This window comes from Hyperoodon ampullatus (genome assembly GCF_949752795.1).
Source record: "Hyperoodon ampullatus genome assembly, chromosome: 6".
Classification (NCBI taxonomy): Eukaryota; Metazoa; Chordata; class Mammalia; order Artiodactyla; family Ziphiidae; genus Hyperoodon; species Hyperoodon ampullatus.
The window spans coordinates 88,629,939-88,645,676 of record NC_136919.1 but is presented as its reverse complement, the minus strand read 5'-3'; the positions used below and the strand labels follow the sequence as shown (position 1 = coordinate 88,645,676).

The window sequence follows — 15,738 nt, the reverse complement described above, 5'->3', positions numbered from 1 at the left end:
CTCAGCTGTATTTTACCCTGGGAGGTAGGTGGCTGCCTGGTCAACATTCCTACCACTGACAGCTGAGTGGTGCTTTTCCTCTGCAAAATAAAAAAAAAACAAAAAAAAAACAGTCATCAATTGAGCAGCCTGAAAAAATACCCCGGGAGGGGAACCACTTCCCCAGGGTGCCTTTCTAGTAAGGAAACCTCCATGTGAAGTTTAAAGTATGCTCTCCCGATACATTAACATGACCCACATAACAGATTCTTAAGCAGCTGCTGTGCTGTTCCTGGACCCTACGGCAAGTAGCCCAGGGTCCAGTAGAGCAACACCTCCGCCCAAATAGTGCCATTCAGGGTTCAGCCCCCTGTGGGAGCCTCTGGTCACTGAGTTCTAAATAATGATTAAGCTGTTGTTTCTTCTTCAGCATTATTTTCAGAAAGTATACCTGCACTTAACGCTCCTCAGGTATAAAAGACCTATCTCCCCTACTTCTCTAAAGGACATAAAACATTCAGTGAGGGGGGAGATGTGGGCTGCTATACATTTTCATTAAGGCTAAGCTAAGCGGCAGAAGACAAAGCCCATCTCCTCAAATTTCATCAGGGAGGAAATGGGCTTTGGGGCGGGGCGGGGTGGTGGCGGGAGTGGAAGGGGCACAATATCTATTTCTCAGCAAGAACTCCAGAGGACTGGTCACCTTTTAGCCAAAGCCAAAGGAAGCAATCAGTAAGAGCTGAACTGTCTCCTTCCTTTCCCTTACACATAAGCCCTGAGTTACCCAAAACCCATGCCCCCAACACAGTACACAGTACACAGAAAAGATACACTATTATTAGATAAATATTTATTGGGGAGAATCAATAATCTCTACAAGGAAGGAGTTATTTCTGGATGGGAAGTCTTCATCCCTGGAAATTCTGGGGAAGTGTTTTCTGTCTAGACAGTAGAGACAGATGTCTGAACACAGGGCCTTCAGCAGTGCTGAGCGCAGTGGTGGGTGCCTGGCCAGCTTGACGCCTGCGGGTGGGGCTTGGATGGGGCACAGGCTCCCTGTGGGACACTGGTGGGGGATGTTTGTGACACAGTCGCTGGTCCTTGAATGCCACAACTTTCTGGGGGTGTCTCTTCTTATCTCTGATCTGTCTTGTACTACTTGGAGGATAACTCTGGCCAGCAAAGATAGCTTCTTGATGGCAGGACTTGATATTTGTCAGTTTACAGGAGGGAGCCCTGTGGTTGAAAGGATGCCCCTGGACAGGCTCTGTCCAGACCTGCACTTGCGCCTTTTGCTGAGTTTTCCTAAACTGCACTGGGGAAGGAAGGGGCTTTTGAGAGTAGGTGACATCCATTGCATACTGACACCCCAGTTTCTCATCTAGGAACTTCCTGATGTCTGTCGCGATTTTCTGAGCTTCAGTTGTCCCAGTAAAGGCAGCTCTACTTTTAACTAGGCCTCTGTTCTGCACAGTTGATATGGGGCTGCCCTTTTCCTGGGCATCTTCTTGCCTTTTGTATTTTATCCCAGAAAAAAGCCATTGCAAGAAGTGCTTCATTCTTTTTCTGATATGGCCTTCAGGAAGAGGCTGTCCCTTCTGTGATAGGATCTGGGAAGACTTGCTCGCAAGTGTCTTCTCTAGTACCATCTCCTGAGTAGGGAAACTCTTCCTCCTAAGTTGGGATGTCCCAAACCCTTTATCCCCTCGATCAAGCTCTTCTGCCTTGGGCTCCAGAGGGCTCACTCTCTTTGCAGTTGGTGGGAAATTCTTATCCTGGCACCACCTTAAGGCATGCTTAGGGACCCAAGGTTCCTGCTGCTGCTCCATCCTGATTCCTCTGTCCTCCAAATGGACATGCAGCACCTGGGAAGCTCCCATGTCCCCACCTGAGACACCCTGGGCATGAGTCAGTGAGGCCTCATAAGTCAAGTTATCTGAAGCAAGGGATGTGTCAGTGGGTTGGCCTTGAGCCTGGCTATGCTCCCTGTTCTCCAGTTTAAAGTTTAACTCACTGAACAGTTGTTCTTTAAGGTCTAATGATTTAGGATCTTGGGGAACTGGTAATTTGGGTGGGGGGCTTCCAGTGGTCACGGTAGTTTCTACTTTATTCTCATTCACATTTATCATTTGGGAGCTCCCTGGCTTGCTAGTTGCCAACATGTCACTAGTTTTTTTTTTTTTTTTTTGCGGTACGCGGGCCTCTCACCATTGTGGCCTCTTCCGTTGCGGGGCACAGGCTCTGGACGCGCAGGCTCAGCGGCCATGGCTCACGGGCCCAGCCGCTCCACGGCATGCGGGATCTTCCCGGACCGGGGCACAAACCCGCGTCCCCTGCATCGGCAGGCGGACTCTCAACCACTGCACCACCAGGGAAGCCCTGTCACTAGTTTTTTTTTTTTTTTTTTTTTTTTTTTTATATATATATATATATTTTTTTATTAGTTTCTGCTTTATAACAAAGTGGATCAGTCATACATACACATCTGTTCCCACATCCCTTCCCTATTGCGTCTCCCTCCCTCCCACCCTCCCTATCCCACCCCTCCAGGCGGTCACAAAGCACCGAGCTGATCTCCCTGTGCTCTGCGGCTGCTTCCCACTATCTATCTGTCACTAGTTTTTAATTGAAGAGTATCAAGCTCCTCAGCCGTGAATACCTCCCTAGACCATCTGGGCATTGAAACAGGTTCTAACTTCTCCACCTTTTTGCCCTGTTGCATTTCTCCTTTATCGCTGGAACTCACACTCTTATGCTTTGGCTCATATCTGGCCCCAGCTTGCTTTGCAAGCAGCTTTTGGGGATATCTGTTGGCTAGTTGAGTCTGTCTATGACCTGCTTTCCCTGTGATGCAGAGGGAGACAGGCAGACGAGTGTGTCTGGCATCCTTAATTCTCTGAACACCCTCTGCCAGCCCATGGTTGACATCAGAGCGTGGTTGTCTCAGGACCCTCTGTCCTCCTTTGCCCACAGGTGAGGTGGCAGGGAGAGAACGATCCAGGACAGGGGCTGAATTTGTTGTTCCCACTTTGTCTCCATGGAGAGATTTAGAGCTTCCTCTAAAGGACTTGAAGCTCCCAGATTTGGAGTCTGCCTCAGAAATCACATTGGTTGAGGAGGGCAAGTTGGCATGAGACAAGGACTGGTATGAGGCATCTTTCAATTTAAAGATCTGTATGGATTCAAGGACCTTGCGGGGAAGGGCCCACAACATCCTCATATGAAACCTTTTAATATGGGCTTCCAGCATCTGTTGTGGACTGGAATCAACAAAAGTCAGGTCCTGGAAGGTATTCAGGGGGTAGGCCTCACCCACTGATGATGGCAAACTTCTCTGTTTTGTTTGGGTGTGGGATTTCACAGAAAGAAGCGATGTTTGCTTGATAGCATGCCATGAATTACGCACAGTCTCAGGGAGCCGACCCTCATTTATTTCCTCCAACTTCTTGCTCAAATGTACTTTTAGGACATTTTCAAGTTGTCTCCGACTTAGACTCTTTGCTGACACCCTTGAATTTTTCTCTGAGAGACTCACCATCTGACTGTTTAGGTCTTTCTCAGAGTCATACCCCAGATCCTTACCTGAAGAGCTCTTTGGGTCATTCAACAGGTGATCTTTTGGGCCATTCTCTAGGCTGTGTCCCAGATCTTTCCCCACATCTTCCTCTAGCTGGAACATTACACAAGGGCTTTCTGGAAGTGAGTTCTCAGGAACAGGCTTCAGTAAGATGGCAATTGATTTAGATTGAGTGACAGATAAAGTGCAGTCTGGCTGTGGTGAAACAGAGAGCTGGTGGTGCATGATGACAAGCAAAAAAGAATCGGGGTGATTCATTGCCTGGGACAAATCTGATAAGGGGTTGATATCTTGGGAAAGGGTGGGGTCAAGAGAGAAAATGGTATCCGGAGACAGAGTGGCCTCTCGTGGGAGAACAGGACCTGCTGTCTGAGTGTCATGTGGTAGGAGACGGGGAAAGGCAAGGGGTTGGGGTAGGGAATAGTCCACAGGGAATTTGGAATCCAAGGAAGGAAAAGGCTCTGGTGCCAGAGAATGACCCAATGGGGAGGGTGAAAAAGAGTCAACTAAGGGGGTCATTGGGTTAGGGGAGAGAACGGAGGGGGGCAGTGGGGAAGGCTCAGGCAGAGAGGCTGGTGTGAGGTCTCTTGAAGGGACTGTTGAGAAGGCAGGGGACAGAGTAAACGATGACTCAGTCACAGGAGCTGTGGAAGCCAAAGGGAACACAGAGGAAGTAGAATCTTCCAGGGCCTCTGGGAGTAGCAGCCGACTGACCTCAGCAGTTGCATTATTACACACCTCACAGAAGGGGTCTGGACATAAGAGTTGACGCAAGTGGGTGGTGTCATCGTGCCGGCCCAGGGGGCTGCAGAAGACAGGAAGTACAAAGATGCAACCAGGACCAGAACAAGGAAAGGGGGACCTGCTGGCCTGGCAGGGGTGGGGGGTCACTGGAAGCCTGCTGCCCCTTCACATTGCTCCTCCACATCCATGAGTTCACAACATGCTCAATAGCCCTCACCTCAAGGCCTTCATCACATACTCATTCCTATGCTGCCCCCTGCCATGACTACAGCAGGTTGCACTGAATCCCTGGAATTGCATAGAACATGCTAAGGGGGGATCAGGAAAGAAGGGGGAAGAGTCACCTTTTCAGAATAGAAATCAGCTGCGTTTTCTCCTCTGTTTCTGTCTGGTGACATCTCCAACCCAAGAAACCAGGAGAGTGGGTTATATGTAATGAAGGTAGAAGCATAGGTATAATAAAGGAGTCCCCTTATGGGAAACCCTTGGGATATTAGACTCTGAAAGGCCCAAGAATTAGTAGATGAGGTCAAATGGTCAATGATATTAACATGTGTATGTTGCTTCTTGTAAAGTACTTTCACATGCATTTTATCTCATGTGATGCTCAAAACCACCATGTGAAGCCCAGAGATCAGTGTTGCCTTAGAGAGGGATCTGATCATCCAGGAAGTCAAAGGACTTTTACAGAGTCAGGACACAGAAGTTCTGACTCTTGACATCTCACCTGGCCACCTGTTGGGAAACACCCATTGCCCAGGTCCATCACTGCTTCATGCCCAGCGATGAGCAGAGCAGGGAATCTGAGAAGTGTCTCAGGCTCTGACTGCCTTCCCACAAGCCTCTCCTCTGAGAACTCTGGTCTCTGAGAGAAACTGTATCTAGCAGTTGACATCCGCAGAGATCAGGGACCTTGGGTCTCATGGAAAAGGCAGGAAGGGTCACCCTTGGAGAGTTCAGGTGGGATAGGCAGAACCTTACCTTTTGGTGTTCCACCTTTCCTTCTCCTCTTGGCTCTGCCCTGATGCTGAGAACAAAAGAAAAGAATGAAGGGCTGGGGCTCATTTCTCTCACTCTTCTCTAGGAAACTCAGATATTCATTATCCATGAATAATATGAATCTATTTTAATTAACAGAACTTTATGTTCCTTCTTTTTATCAATTTTAAAGGTTTAAAATGCTTTCGATTTTTTTCTTCTTTGACAAACTCAAAGAAGGACTTTCGACTATGAGGTCCACACTTGATATTCTCAGTCAGAAGTCATCTGCCCAAGGAGGGTCTAGCATCTGAGGCCAACAGTCACGTCCATGTCCCTCAGATAGGACCCTGTATCCTGGAGCTCAGGCTCCAGGCTCTGCTCAGAGGCTCAGCATTGCTGCTCTGATCAGCCCAGCACAAAGAAAGGCTTTGTCGAGTGATGCCTGACGTGAGAATGTGAGGCATGATCAAGCAATGGGGAACTCTGTTCTCCTGCAGAGATCCCAAACTCTCTAAATAACCCAACCCAGGGCCACAGAATTACTGTTTGGGATTTTATCCTGGAGTCCTCCAAACACTCAGATGGGACATGGGCTTCAACTGGAAGCCTTGGTCCCCCGTGAACCCCTAGCCCTGCCTGGCTTCTTTCCCTAGGAGGGTGATGTTCTCTCCTCTCCTTGAACTTCCCATCTTAGGTGTCTCTCTGAGCCAACCAAACTCATTTTAAAATCTGGGAATAGAAATGGAAACAACAATAAAGAATCTCCGTTGGGGGCTCACCCAGGGCTGCTTACCTTTCGGATGTCTTTGGTTTTACTAAAGATAGATGAAAATGGCAAGCGCACCAGGTACCACAGGAACAGAAGAAGCAACCCCAACCCGCACGGGACGACGAGGTTTTGGTCAATATCCAAGGATGTTGAGTCACAGCTCAGACATGGGTCAGTAAGCTGTTCAAAAATGAGAGAGCGTTCCATTTTCTGAATTCCGTTTTCTGAATCACAAGGTTGCTTGAAGTTACTGAAGTTATTGAGCAGTCCCAGGCCTGCATCACAGAGCACTGAAGAGTCACAAAGGGTTTCTGAGTGTGGGGGAGGGGACAACATGGAGAGGGTGTGTCCACAGCCCCTCCCCCACCCACCAGTCCAGCAACCCCTTCCGCCCCTGCTGGGCCTTCCAGGTCCCTCTGCCCTACCCTGCCATCCTATTTTCCAACTCCATCCTTTCATGGTTTCATATATTTACAGTAATGAAATTTTCTGCTTGTCCCATCTGTAAACCAGATACTACCTGGGTCCCCTCTACTGTTTGATAGAAACTTGACTTGGGTCTCACCAATTCCACTGCCTTAAGTGTCTGAAATACTGTCTGGAATTTTTGCTTGTACCCACACATTTATACTCAGGATCATATATGTCCTTAAATCCATCTTTCCTATAGAATCTTTTCACTATGCAAACCCAGTTCTAAAGAACTTAAAAGTTCTTTTATCCAGTTTTGTGAATGTTGAATAGGGAATTTTGCTTTTTCTTGCAGTCAGCCGTTACCATCTTCAGTCAGAGGGGCTGACTCAAATAATTAAAATGAAGAATTCATTATTCAACATTCACAAAACTAAAGTTACTATAAAATAAATGTAAATAATTAAACTTTCACGAGATCTTGAGGATAAGTCTGTAGCACTTATTTTTCTGAGGTTAGTGAAGCTTAAACTGCATAAAGACTTTTAGGACATGCTACACACACACACACACACCCCCTTTGACAAACCAATCTGGTATTTTCAAATCTAAGAATAAAGTGTTTTCTCATTTTATTCCAATCTTCCATCTTTTGTTTTGACCCTACTTCTTCCTACTCTACCTAAAATACAGACAGTCCCTGACTAGGGAACATCAATTTTCTAACATGTGCACAAATCCCTGTCCTAGTCAGTTTGGGCTGCCGTAACAAAACACCATAGACTGGGTGCTTAAACAACAAACACTTATTTCTCATAGTTCTGGAGGCTGGGAAGTCCGAAATGAAGGCAACAGAAGATTCTGTGTCTGGTGAGACCTACTTCCTGGTTCGTAAACAGCTGTCTTCTCCCAGCAACCCTGCAGAAAAAGTGGGTGAGAGAGCTCTGTGAGGTCTCTTCTATAAGAGCATTAATTCCATTCATGAAGGCTCCACTGTTATGACCTAATCACCTCCCAAAGGCCCCATCTCCTAATACTATGATATCATATTGGCCTTAGGGTTTCAACATATGAGTTTGGTAGGACACAAATATTCTGTCCATAACACTACCCAAAGGCTGTGCTAAGTCCTCTGGTGGCACGGTGGGACCTAGGAATGTCAAAGCCTTAGAGAAGAATCGAGTCTTGAGCAGCCTTACCTGATTATCCTTGTGGGCCCTGTAAATATAATCTTTTCTTAAGTGTGCCTTGCCACAAAGGTTGAGAAGCTCTGCTCTATATAATCATCCCCATAAATGTTTGAAAATCAACTACCTGCCATGCTTTTTTTCAGGCTCCTCTTGTCAGGTTTAAATAATCCCAGTATTTCCCTCCCCTCTTCCTACATCTTCCTTTCTAAACTCTTTATCTTCATGATAGCTGTTCTCTGAACTGTCTCCTAATTTCTCATGTCTTTCTTAAACTGTGATGCCCTTTATTTGACACCCATGGCCTAGCACAGTTACTTGATCTCCTGTGAAAGGGTTAAACAGCCTTCAAACCCACAGAGTCTTCTTTCAATTATGCAGGAACAGGTAACCTACCCTGAGGATAAAATCTGCCAAGAGGCACCACTTCCTCCTGACCTTGATATGCAGCCTCAGCCAAGGTTTCATTTAATAAATATTTACTGCTGGAAACTAGGAGACACAAGTACCTGTAAGTCGCAGGCTCTGTCCTTAAGGACCTCGTGGTGCAGTTTTAGGGGAAAGCCCTACACAGGTCAAGAGTTACATAACCGCACAGGAGAGGTCCCCCATGGCATTTGTGAATTGGCAAGTGATCTCTGGAATAGATCAGAGAAGGGACAGATGCTATGGGTGATAACTGCTCAGACATTTTATGCTCCTTAGGAAGGTATCCCTGCATGCCTCTCCAATTTTCTGATACAAATTAATGATTCTTGGAGAAGATGGTTAAAGAAGAGCTTTTCTCTTTTAAAAGGGCACATGTTGGCTAGATATCCTTACATACATGTGTGTGCCTTGCGTGTAAAACTTACAAGAAGTTTCAATAAAAAGGCTTTTCCCAAAATGTTAATAAGATTCCTTTTCAGAACCTGGTAGAGCTCCTTCAAAATTGAAAGAAACAAAGGGCTAAATGTACAGCACTTTTTTCGCTTTTTTTTTTCTTTTTGTACCAACCACAAATAAACTCCATTGGTATTTAGTAGGAGAAGTTCACAGCACTTATCCTTCCTAGACTAACATCAATGATAAATTATAAATTTATTTGTCTAATTTATAAACATTTTGCTTTCAGCGATCTCAGTGGATTTTCACAAACATCCTGTGATGTAAACAGTACAGGTATTATTGTGCCCATTTTATCAGTAAATAAAACTGAAGCTCAGAGACGGGAAGAAACTTCCTTAGATCGTTCAGCAAGTAAGTAGTAGAGCCCTGCCTACTAAATTCCTCACATTCTCAATGTTACTATTTTAAACAATATAAATAAGTGACTTCTTAAAAAGTATGCCCTGGTACTAAAATTAAAGTGGTTATGTGATTGAGAATATTCACTTTATCCATTAAATGAGGCCAAATTTGGGAAGTAAAGAAAAGCTATTTTTGGCATCCTATCACCTCTTAGGTACCTTTTCCTTTTCATTCTCAGCACCAGTATCTTGATAAGTTTTCTCTATTGCCCTCTTAAAACCTACTTTCAAGAACTCTATTACATATGATTCTCAGTAAGGTATAAATGAATAATAAAAGTTTAAAATGTCATCCCTCCCAGGAACACATGTCACACATTTTACATATATCTAACCCCAAAGCCTTGTAATAAAGCTCTCACCAGAGCATTTCAGGCAGCCATCCTGAGGTGGCAGTGGTGGCTTTCAGTAGAGTGAGATCTTCTCCTCTCCGCCCAATGACATCTTCCCAGTTGACCTTCATCACTACACAGAAGTCTGGTCCCAGATTTCAGGCTGCACATGGTTAGATTATCCCCAAGAAAGAGTATTTTCCAAAAGCTCTACTAGAATAGTACGCTGCCTATTGGAGGAGACTCAGTAGGGATAAGTCGTTCGTCTAGGATTGTCACATGTCCTCAGTGCTCTCGCTCACATCCTGGCCACGGTCCCAGGGATGAGCCACGTAGAGGGAGCTTTTTTTAGGTTACCAAAAAGCCTGAAGAACAACAGATTCTAGAGTAGAATCCTTTAAAACTGAACTTAACACTGCCGCTTTAAGATGTTCTTCGTTCATACACACACCACACTTCCATTGAACTCTACCATGTAGTATTCCTAGTAGAAATATCAAGAAAATAAGGCATTGCCTCTGCCCTCAGGCAGGTCATAGTTCAGTAAGTAAGGCCTGCAAACAACTATAATAAAGTGATATGAACTATAAAAGAAGTAGGAATAAGAACACAATGAAAACACAGATAAAAGAGCAATTAATTCTTCCGCCAGGAGGGAGACGAGAGAGAGGCAGGGAAAATTTCAGACGTGGTGCCAACTGAGATGGGCCTTGTGAGGTCACCCCCTCCTCCTCTCCGTCCTTGCCCTGGCCCTCTTCCTGTTCCTCACCCCCTTCCTCCTCACCCTCCTTTGCTTCTTTCTTTAGACTTTAATTTTTAGAGCAGTTGAAGGTTCACAGCAAAACTGAGCAGAAAACACAGAGCTCCCATATGCCATCTGACGCCCCCAACACCCCTCCACACACACACACAACCTCTCCCACTATCAACATCCAGCACCAGGACTTCCCTGGTGGTGCAGTGGTTACGCCTGCCAATGCAGGGGACATGGGTTCGATCCCTGGTCCGGGAAGACCCTACATGCCACGGAGCAGCTAAGCCTGTGCACCACAACTACTGAGGCAGTGCTCTAGAGCCTGTGAGCCACAACTGCTGAGCCCGCAAGCCATAACTACTGGAGCCCACGCACCTAGAGCCCGTGCCCTGCAACAAGAGAAGCCACTGCAATGAGAAGCCCATGCACTGCAACGAAGGGTAGCCCCCGCTCACTGCAACTAGAGAAAGCCTGCGTGCAGCAAAGAAGACCCAACACAGCAGAAAGGAAGGAAAGGAAAGGAAAGGAAAGAAGGGAAGGAGGGAGGGAGGGAGGGAAGGAGGGAGGGAGGGAGGAAGGAAATTAAAAAAAAAATCCAGCACCAGAGTGGGACATTTGTTACAATCATACCTACATGAACACATCATTATCACCCAGAGCCCATAGTTTACATGAGTTAGACAAGTGTATAGTGACATGTATCCACCATTGTTGTATCATCCAGAGTAGTTTCGCTGCCCTGGAAATCCTCTGTGCTCTGCCTCTTCACTGCATCCTCCACCCTAACCCCTGGCAACCACCAATCTTTTTACTCTCTCCAGTGTTTTGCCTTTTCCAGAATGTCATATAGTTGAAATCACACAGTGTGTAGGTAGCCTTTTCAGATTGGCTTCTTTCACTTAGTAATATGCATTTAAGGTTCCTGCGTGTATTTTCATGGCTTAATAGCTCATTTTTTCAGTGCTGAATAAATACTATTCAGTTGTTTGGATGTACCACAGTTGATTTATCCATTCACCTTAGACATCTTGTTGCTTCCCAGTTTTGGTACCTATGAATAAAGCTCCTATAAACTCTTTTTCTTAAAAAAACACGTTGTTGAGGCATAATTCACATACCATATAATTCAACCATTAAAAGTGTACAGTTCAGGGGCTTCCCTGGTGGTGCAGTGGTTGAGAGTCCGCCTGCCGATGCAGGGGACACAGGTTCGTGCCCCGGTCCGGGAGGATCCCACATGCCACGGAGCGGCTGGGCCCGTGAGCCATGGCTGCTGAGCCTGCGCGTCCGGAGCCTGTGCTCCGCAACGGGAGAGGTCACAACAGTGAGAGGCTCGCGTACCGCAAAAAAAAAAAAAAAAAAAAGTGTACAGTTCAATGACTTTTAGTATATTCACAATGTTGTTCATCCATCATTACAATCAATTTGGGAACATTTTCATCACTCTAGAAAAGAAACTCTGTTCCCCCTAGCCTTCACCCTTCGATCTCATCACTCTCCCCAGCCCTAGGTTACCACTAATCGACTTTCTCTATAGATTTGTCAATTCCAGACATTCATATAAATGGAATTATACAATATGTGGCCTTTTATATCTGGCTTCTTTCACTTAGCATAATGTTTTCAAGGTTAGTCCATGTTGTTACATGTATCAGTACTTCACTTCTTTTCATGGCAAGTAATATTTCATTTTATGGATATACCACATTTTGTTTATACACTGATCAGCTGATGAACATTTGGTTTGTTTCCACTTTCAGCTATTATGAATAAAGCTGGTATGAACATTTGTGTACACATTTTGGTGCAGACATATGTTTTCATTTCTTGCTTATTCATTTTTGCAATAACTTAAAGTCACACTTTGTCTAAGTTTGTTGTTTTCTGAGATTTTGGTAATATAACCATATCAGACTCCCTATGAAATGAAAGCTTTGGAGTCTAAATGCAGTTTCTGTCAAATGTCTGGGTGCATCAATTTGCCCTCCTGCCAACACTCTCAAAATTAGCCCTTGAGTCAGCAGGAATGATGGTGATGCATAATGCTTAACATTTAAAAGTAATGAACACCTTATGTTCTCAAGTTCCTATTCTTAGAAAATCAGAGGAGAGTGTGGGAAGAGAAAGTGCAATCCAGCCAAAGTGAACATGAGCAAACCTATAACATATATAAAAGTGCATGTGTGGTCACACTAAAGCATTGGGCATGTGTCTGAGGATGAGAGGAGCAAAAAAAATTAGGCTGAGAAAGAAGGGGACTCAACTGTGAATGACTTTGAATGACAGTTTAAGAAGCCTGAACTCTGGACCAAGGGAGTGGGAAGCTAAGGTTTTCATAACCAGAAGAATGGCATTCCCAGATCTCTGTTTTGGAAAGATGACTGGCAAGGTGGCTGAGAGTTAGGGGGAAACATGCAAATTATATCACATAGGACTCTTTCTCTTGCAGATGATAGAAAACCTAATGAATTCTAGCTTGAGCAAAATTTTTAATTTATTGGCTTCTATTTCTCTATAACACAGGAGCAGATTCAGTTTCTGACTTACTACCTCTTGGTTCTGCTTTCTTGGTGTTGACTCATTCTCAAGCCACTTCTCTTATAGTCCCAAGGTGGCATCCAGCCAGGAAAAACAGAATTGTTGTCCCAGTTTCTCAATCAAAGTCCCAACATTCAAGTGACTGGGACCAGCTCAGGTCATAAGAACACCCATGAAATAATTACTGGGAACCAGAGAATACTACTGGCCTAGTCTAGGTCAGTGCTACTCAAAGTGTGGTCCATGGCCCAATGCCTGTTTCCACATTTTTGTTACCATCTGCAACAAGATAAGTTTAGACAATGGAATATTACTTAGCCATAAAAATAAATGAAATTGAGTTATTTGTAGTGAGGTGGATGGACCTAGAGTCTGTCATACGGAGTGAAGTCAGTCAGAAAGAGAAAAACAAATACCATATGCTAACACATAGATATGGAATCTAAACAAACAGAAATGGTTCTGAAGAACCTAGGGGCAGGACAGGAATAAAGACACAGAGAATGGACTTAAGGACATGGGGAGGGGGAAGGGTAAGCTGGGACGAAGTGAGAGAGTGGCATGGACATATATACACTACCAAATGTAAAATAGATAGCTAGTGGGAAACAGCCACATAGCACAGGGAGATCAGCTCGGTGCTTTGCGGCCACCTAGAGGGTTGGGATAGGGAGGGTGGGAGGGAGATGCCAGAGGGAGGAGATATGGGGATATATGTATATGTATAGCTGATTCACTTTGTTATACAGCAGAAACTAACACACCATTGTAAAGCAATTATACTCCAATAAAGATGTTTAAAAAAAAAGGTAAGTATAGAAACTGAGGATGGTTAGAAACTTGTACTGCAATTTGAGAGAGTAATTAAATTTAATAATAAAAACTGAGGCTTATATTTTGTATGTCAGAGTTCATGTGTCATTTTTCCAGTGATTCATTTTTACTATATTTTATACAAGTACCAGTCCACAGTGGATGGGGGTGTGGGAGATGAAGCAAACTGGTCCTTCACCACAGATAGTCTGAGAAACCGTGGTCTCATATACATGGTCCACTGTGAAGCCTGCGGGTGAATCAACATTCTGGAAGCACACAGGGAGACTTTGGGGAGCTCTTTCCCCCTCGCCATGAAAGAAGGCAAAAATAAATGTCCACTATAATCGGGATCTTAGTTGGAGAGAGGAAGGACATTCCCAGACTTACTTTAGCTCTCTTATTTTCTCATGCTTTTTTCCACGTTGACCTGCCCTTATTCAGAGTCCCTAGTAAGAATTTACTCTGCATAAGCTTTGGATATGGCCAGTTTAATAGGCTAAACATTACATGGGCATTCACCTACCTTGCCCATTAAAACTTTTATTACTAGAATCAAAGCATTTGAATGGCTCTCTTAAGCCATTAAGAGAAAAACAACTTTGAGCTAGACTAACACAAGGTAATTACTAAGCTGAGCAAAATTCCTCTGCCATGCTCTTGGCACTGAGGTATGGAAACTCTACAGCCCTATAAGAAGTCTGAAGGAAAAAAATGTTTTATACAAATTTCAGGGGTCTAAGTTTCTCATTAAAAGTACATTTTAGAAAGTTGTTTTAAGTTAACTTGCTAGGGCAGTTGTACGGCAAGGAGACGGATGTAGCAATTTGTCAAACTGCAGCTTTCATCTCTCTTTTAAAATAATATGGAAACAATAAAAACACAATTAAAACTAAAATTAAAAAAGCATAATCTGAAAGAGTATTTTGATTTTTTTCTAATTAAAGCTCTGCAATTAAAGTTTTGCTGGAGAACAACCTGTGTTTTTAATCTCACAAAGGGCTAATAAATGCACAGAATTTGAGATGTCTGCTAAAACTCAGAGCTGGAAGTGACCTTGGAGAACCTTCTAGTCTGGCTTTCTCATTTTACAAATTGGAAACTGAGGCCAGAGCAGGTTTATTTCTTTTTTCCTTAATCCTTTCTTTCGTGTGTGTGCATGTGTGTGTTTTCTCTTGGTGTCTGCACATAATTTAGTCACTCAATATAGGACTTTCTTCTTTCCAGTATGAAGACAAGGACTCAGCAAACACCAAATTTTATGCAGTACTACCTTGAAATCTGCAATTTTTGCCTAAGTGAACTTCACAAACCATTGAGATAGTAATGCATTTTTGTGAAAACCAAATGGAAATACAGCATGTGCCTTCATGCCTTCTGCAATAAAATAAGCTGAATGTAACTTCAATATTCTTTGGTGACCCCAGCTTAGTCTAATAAACAGCTGTGATACTGCAGAGCAGCAGGTGTAGGCGGTCTGGGACATGGACACAAATGTGCATTGTCTCCAGCAGTGCCCCACAAACCTGCTATCATTTTAAAAATCCATCACCTGTATTTTAGGAGTTTACCTCTTTTTCATATAAACACAACAATTGTTTGTCAAATATACATACGCAGTGCAAAACCGACCTATGACAAAACTGCCTTTAGCAGGTCACAGGGCTACCCTAAAGAGTTAATGAAGTTTGGATCACTTTTATCCCCTCAGGGGGTGAGGGAACGACAGGAAGGAAATGGAATATAACAAATAATATAAGATTTGGTGGGTACTTAATTTGTACCCCAAACTTTCACTCATTTCATTTCTTAACTATCTTGTGAGAGAAGAAATATTTCTCTCACTTCACAGATAACAAGACTGAGCCCCAGAAAGATTAAATAACTTTCCCAAGGCCATAAGAGCTAAAAAGTGAAAAAGTAAGGATTTGAACCAAGCTTGCTTTGGTCCCAGACGTGCGTCTTCAGTCCACACAATACTGTCTCAGAGAGCAGAGTCACTGGGTGTTGATCACTGACTTCATTTTAACATGCCAGGAGCTGTATTTTGCTGTATAACAAACCACCCCAAAAATTAGTGGCTTAAAATAATGAACATTTTATTTGCTCATAATTCTGCAATCTGGGTTGGGCTTGGCTGGGTGACCCTTCTGTTGATCTTACTGATGGCTACTCACGTGGATTCATCCAGCTGGCAGGTCAGCAGGGGCCTGGGCTTGACTGAGACACTGGGATGGCCAGGCTTGTCTCTCAGGGCCTCTCCCTCTTATGTGGCTTTTCTGACAGCCTCTCCACATAGCTCTAGCAGGCTAACAGAATTCTTATAAAGCAGATCATGGCTCTGAAGAGAACGAAAGCAGAACT

General features: G+C 44.2%; 1 protein-coding gene across 1 annotated transcript in view; it reads right to left on the bottom strand.

Annotated features, from left to right (window-relative positions):
• Window positions 1-957: 957 nt before the first annotated feature.
• SPATA31D1 (SPATA31 subfamily D member 1) overlaps window positions 958-15,738 on the bottom strand; it is a gene marked incomplete at both ends in the record, with an annotated part of 47,756 nt that continues 32,975 nt past the window's right edge. The window contains 9 exon segments of the mRNA XM_079706720.1: window positions 958-992; window positions 995-2,162; window positions 2,639-3,770; window positions 3,772-3,794; window positions 3,797-4,361; window positions 4,645-4,705; window positions 5,282-5,327; window positions 6,075-6,226; window positions 6,229-6,230. Coding sequence (XP_079562846.1) covers window positions 958-992; window positions 995-2,162; window positions 2,639-3,770; window positions 3,772-3,794; window positions 3,797-4,361; window positions 4,645-4,705; window positions 5,282-5,327; window positions 6,075-6,226; window positions 6,229-6,230 — 3,184 coding nt within the window.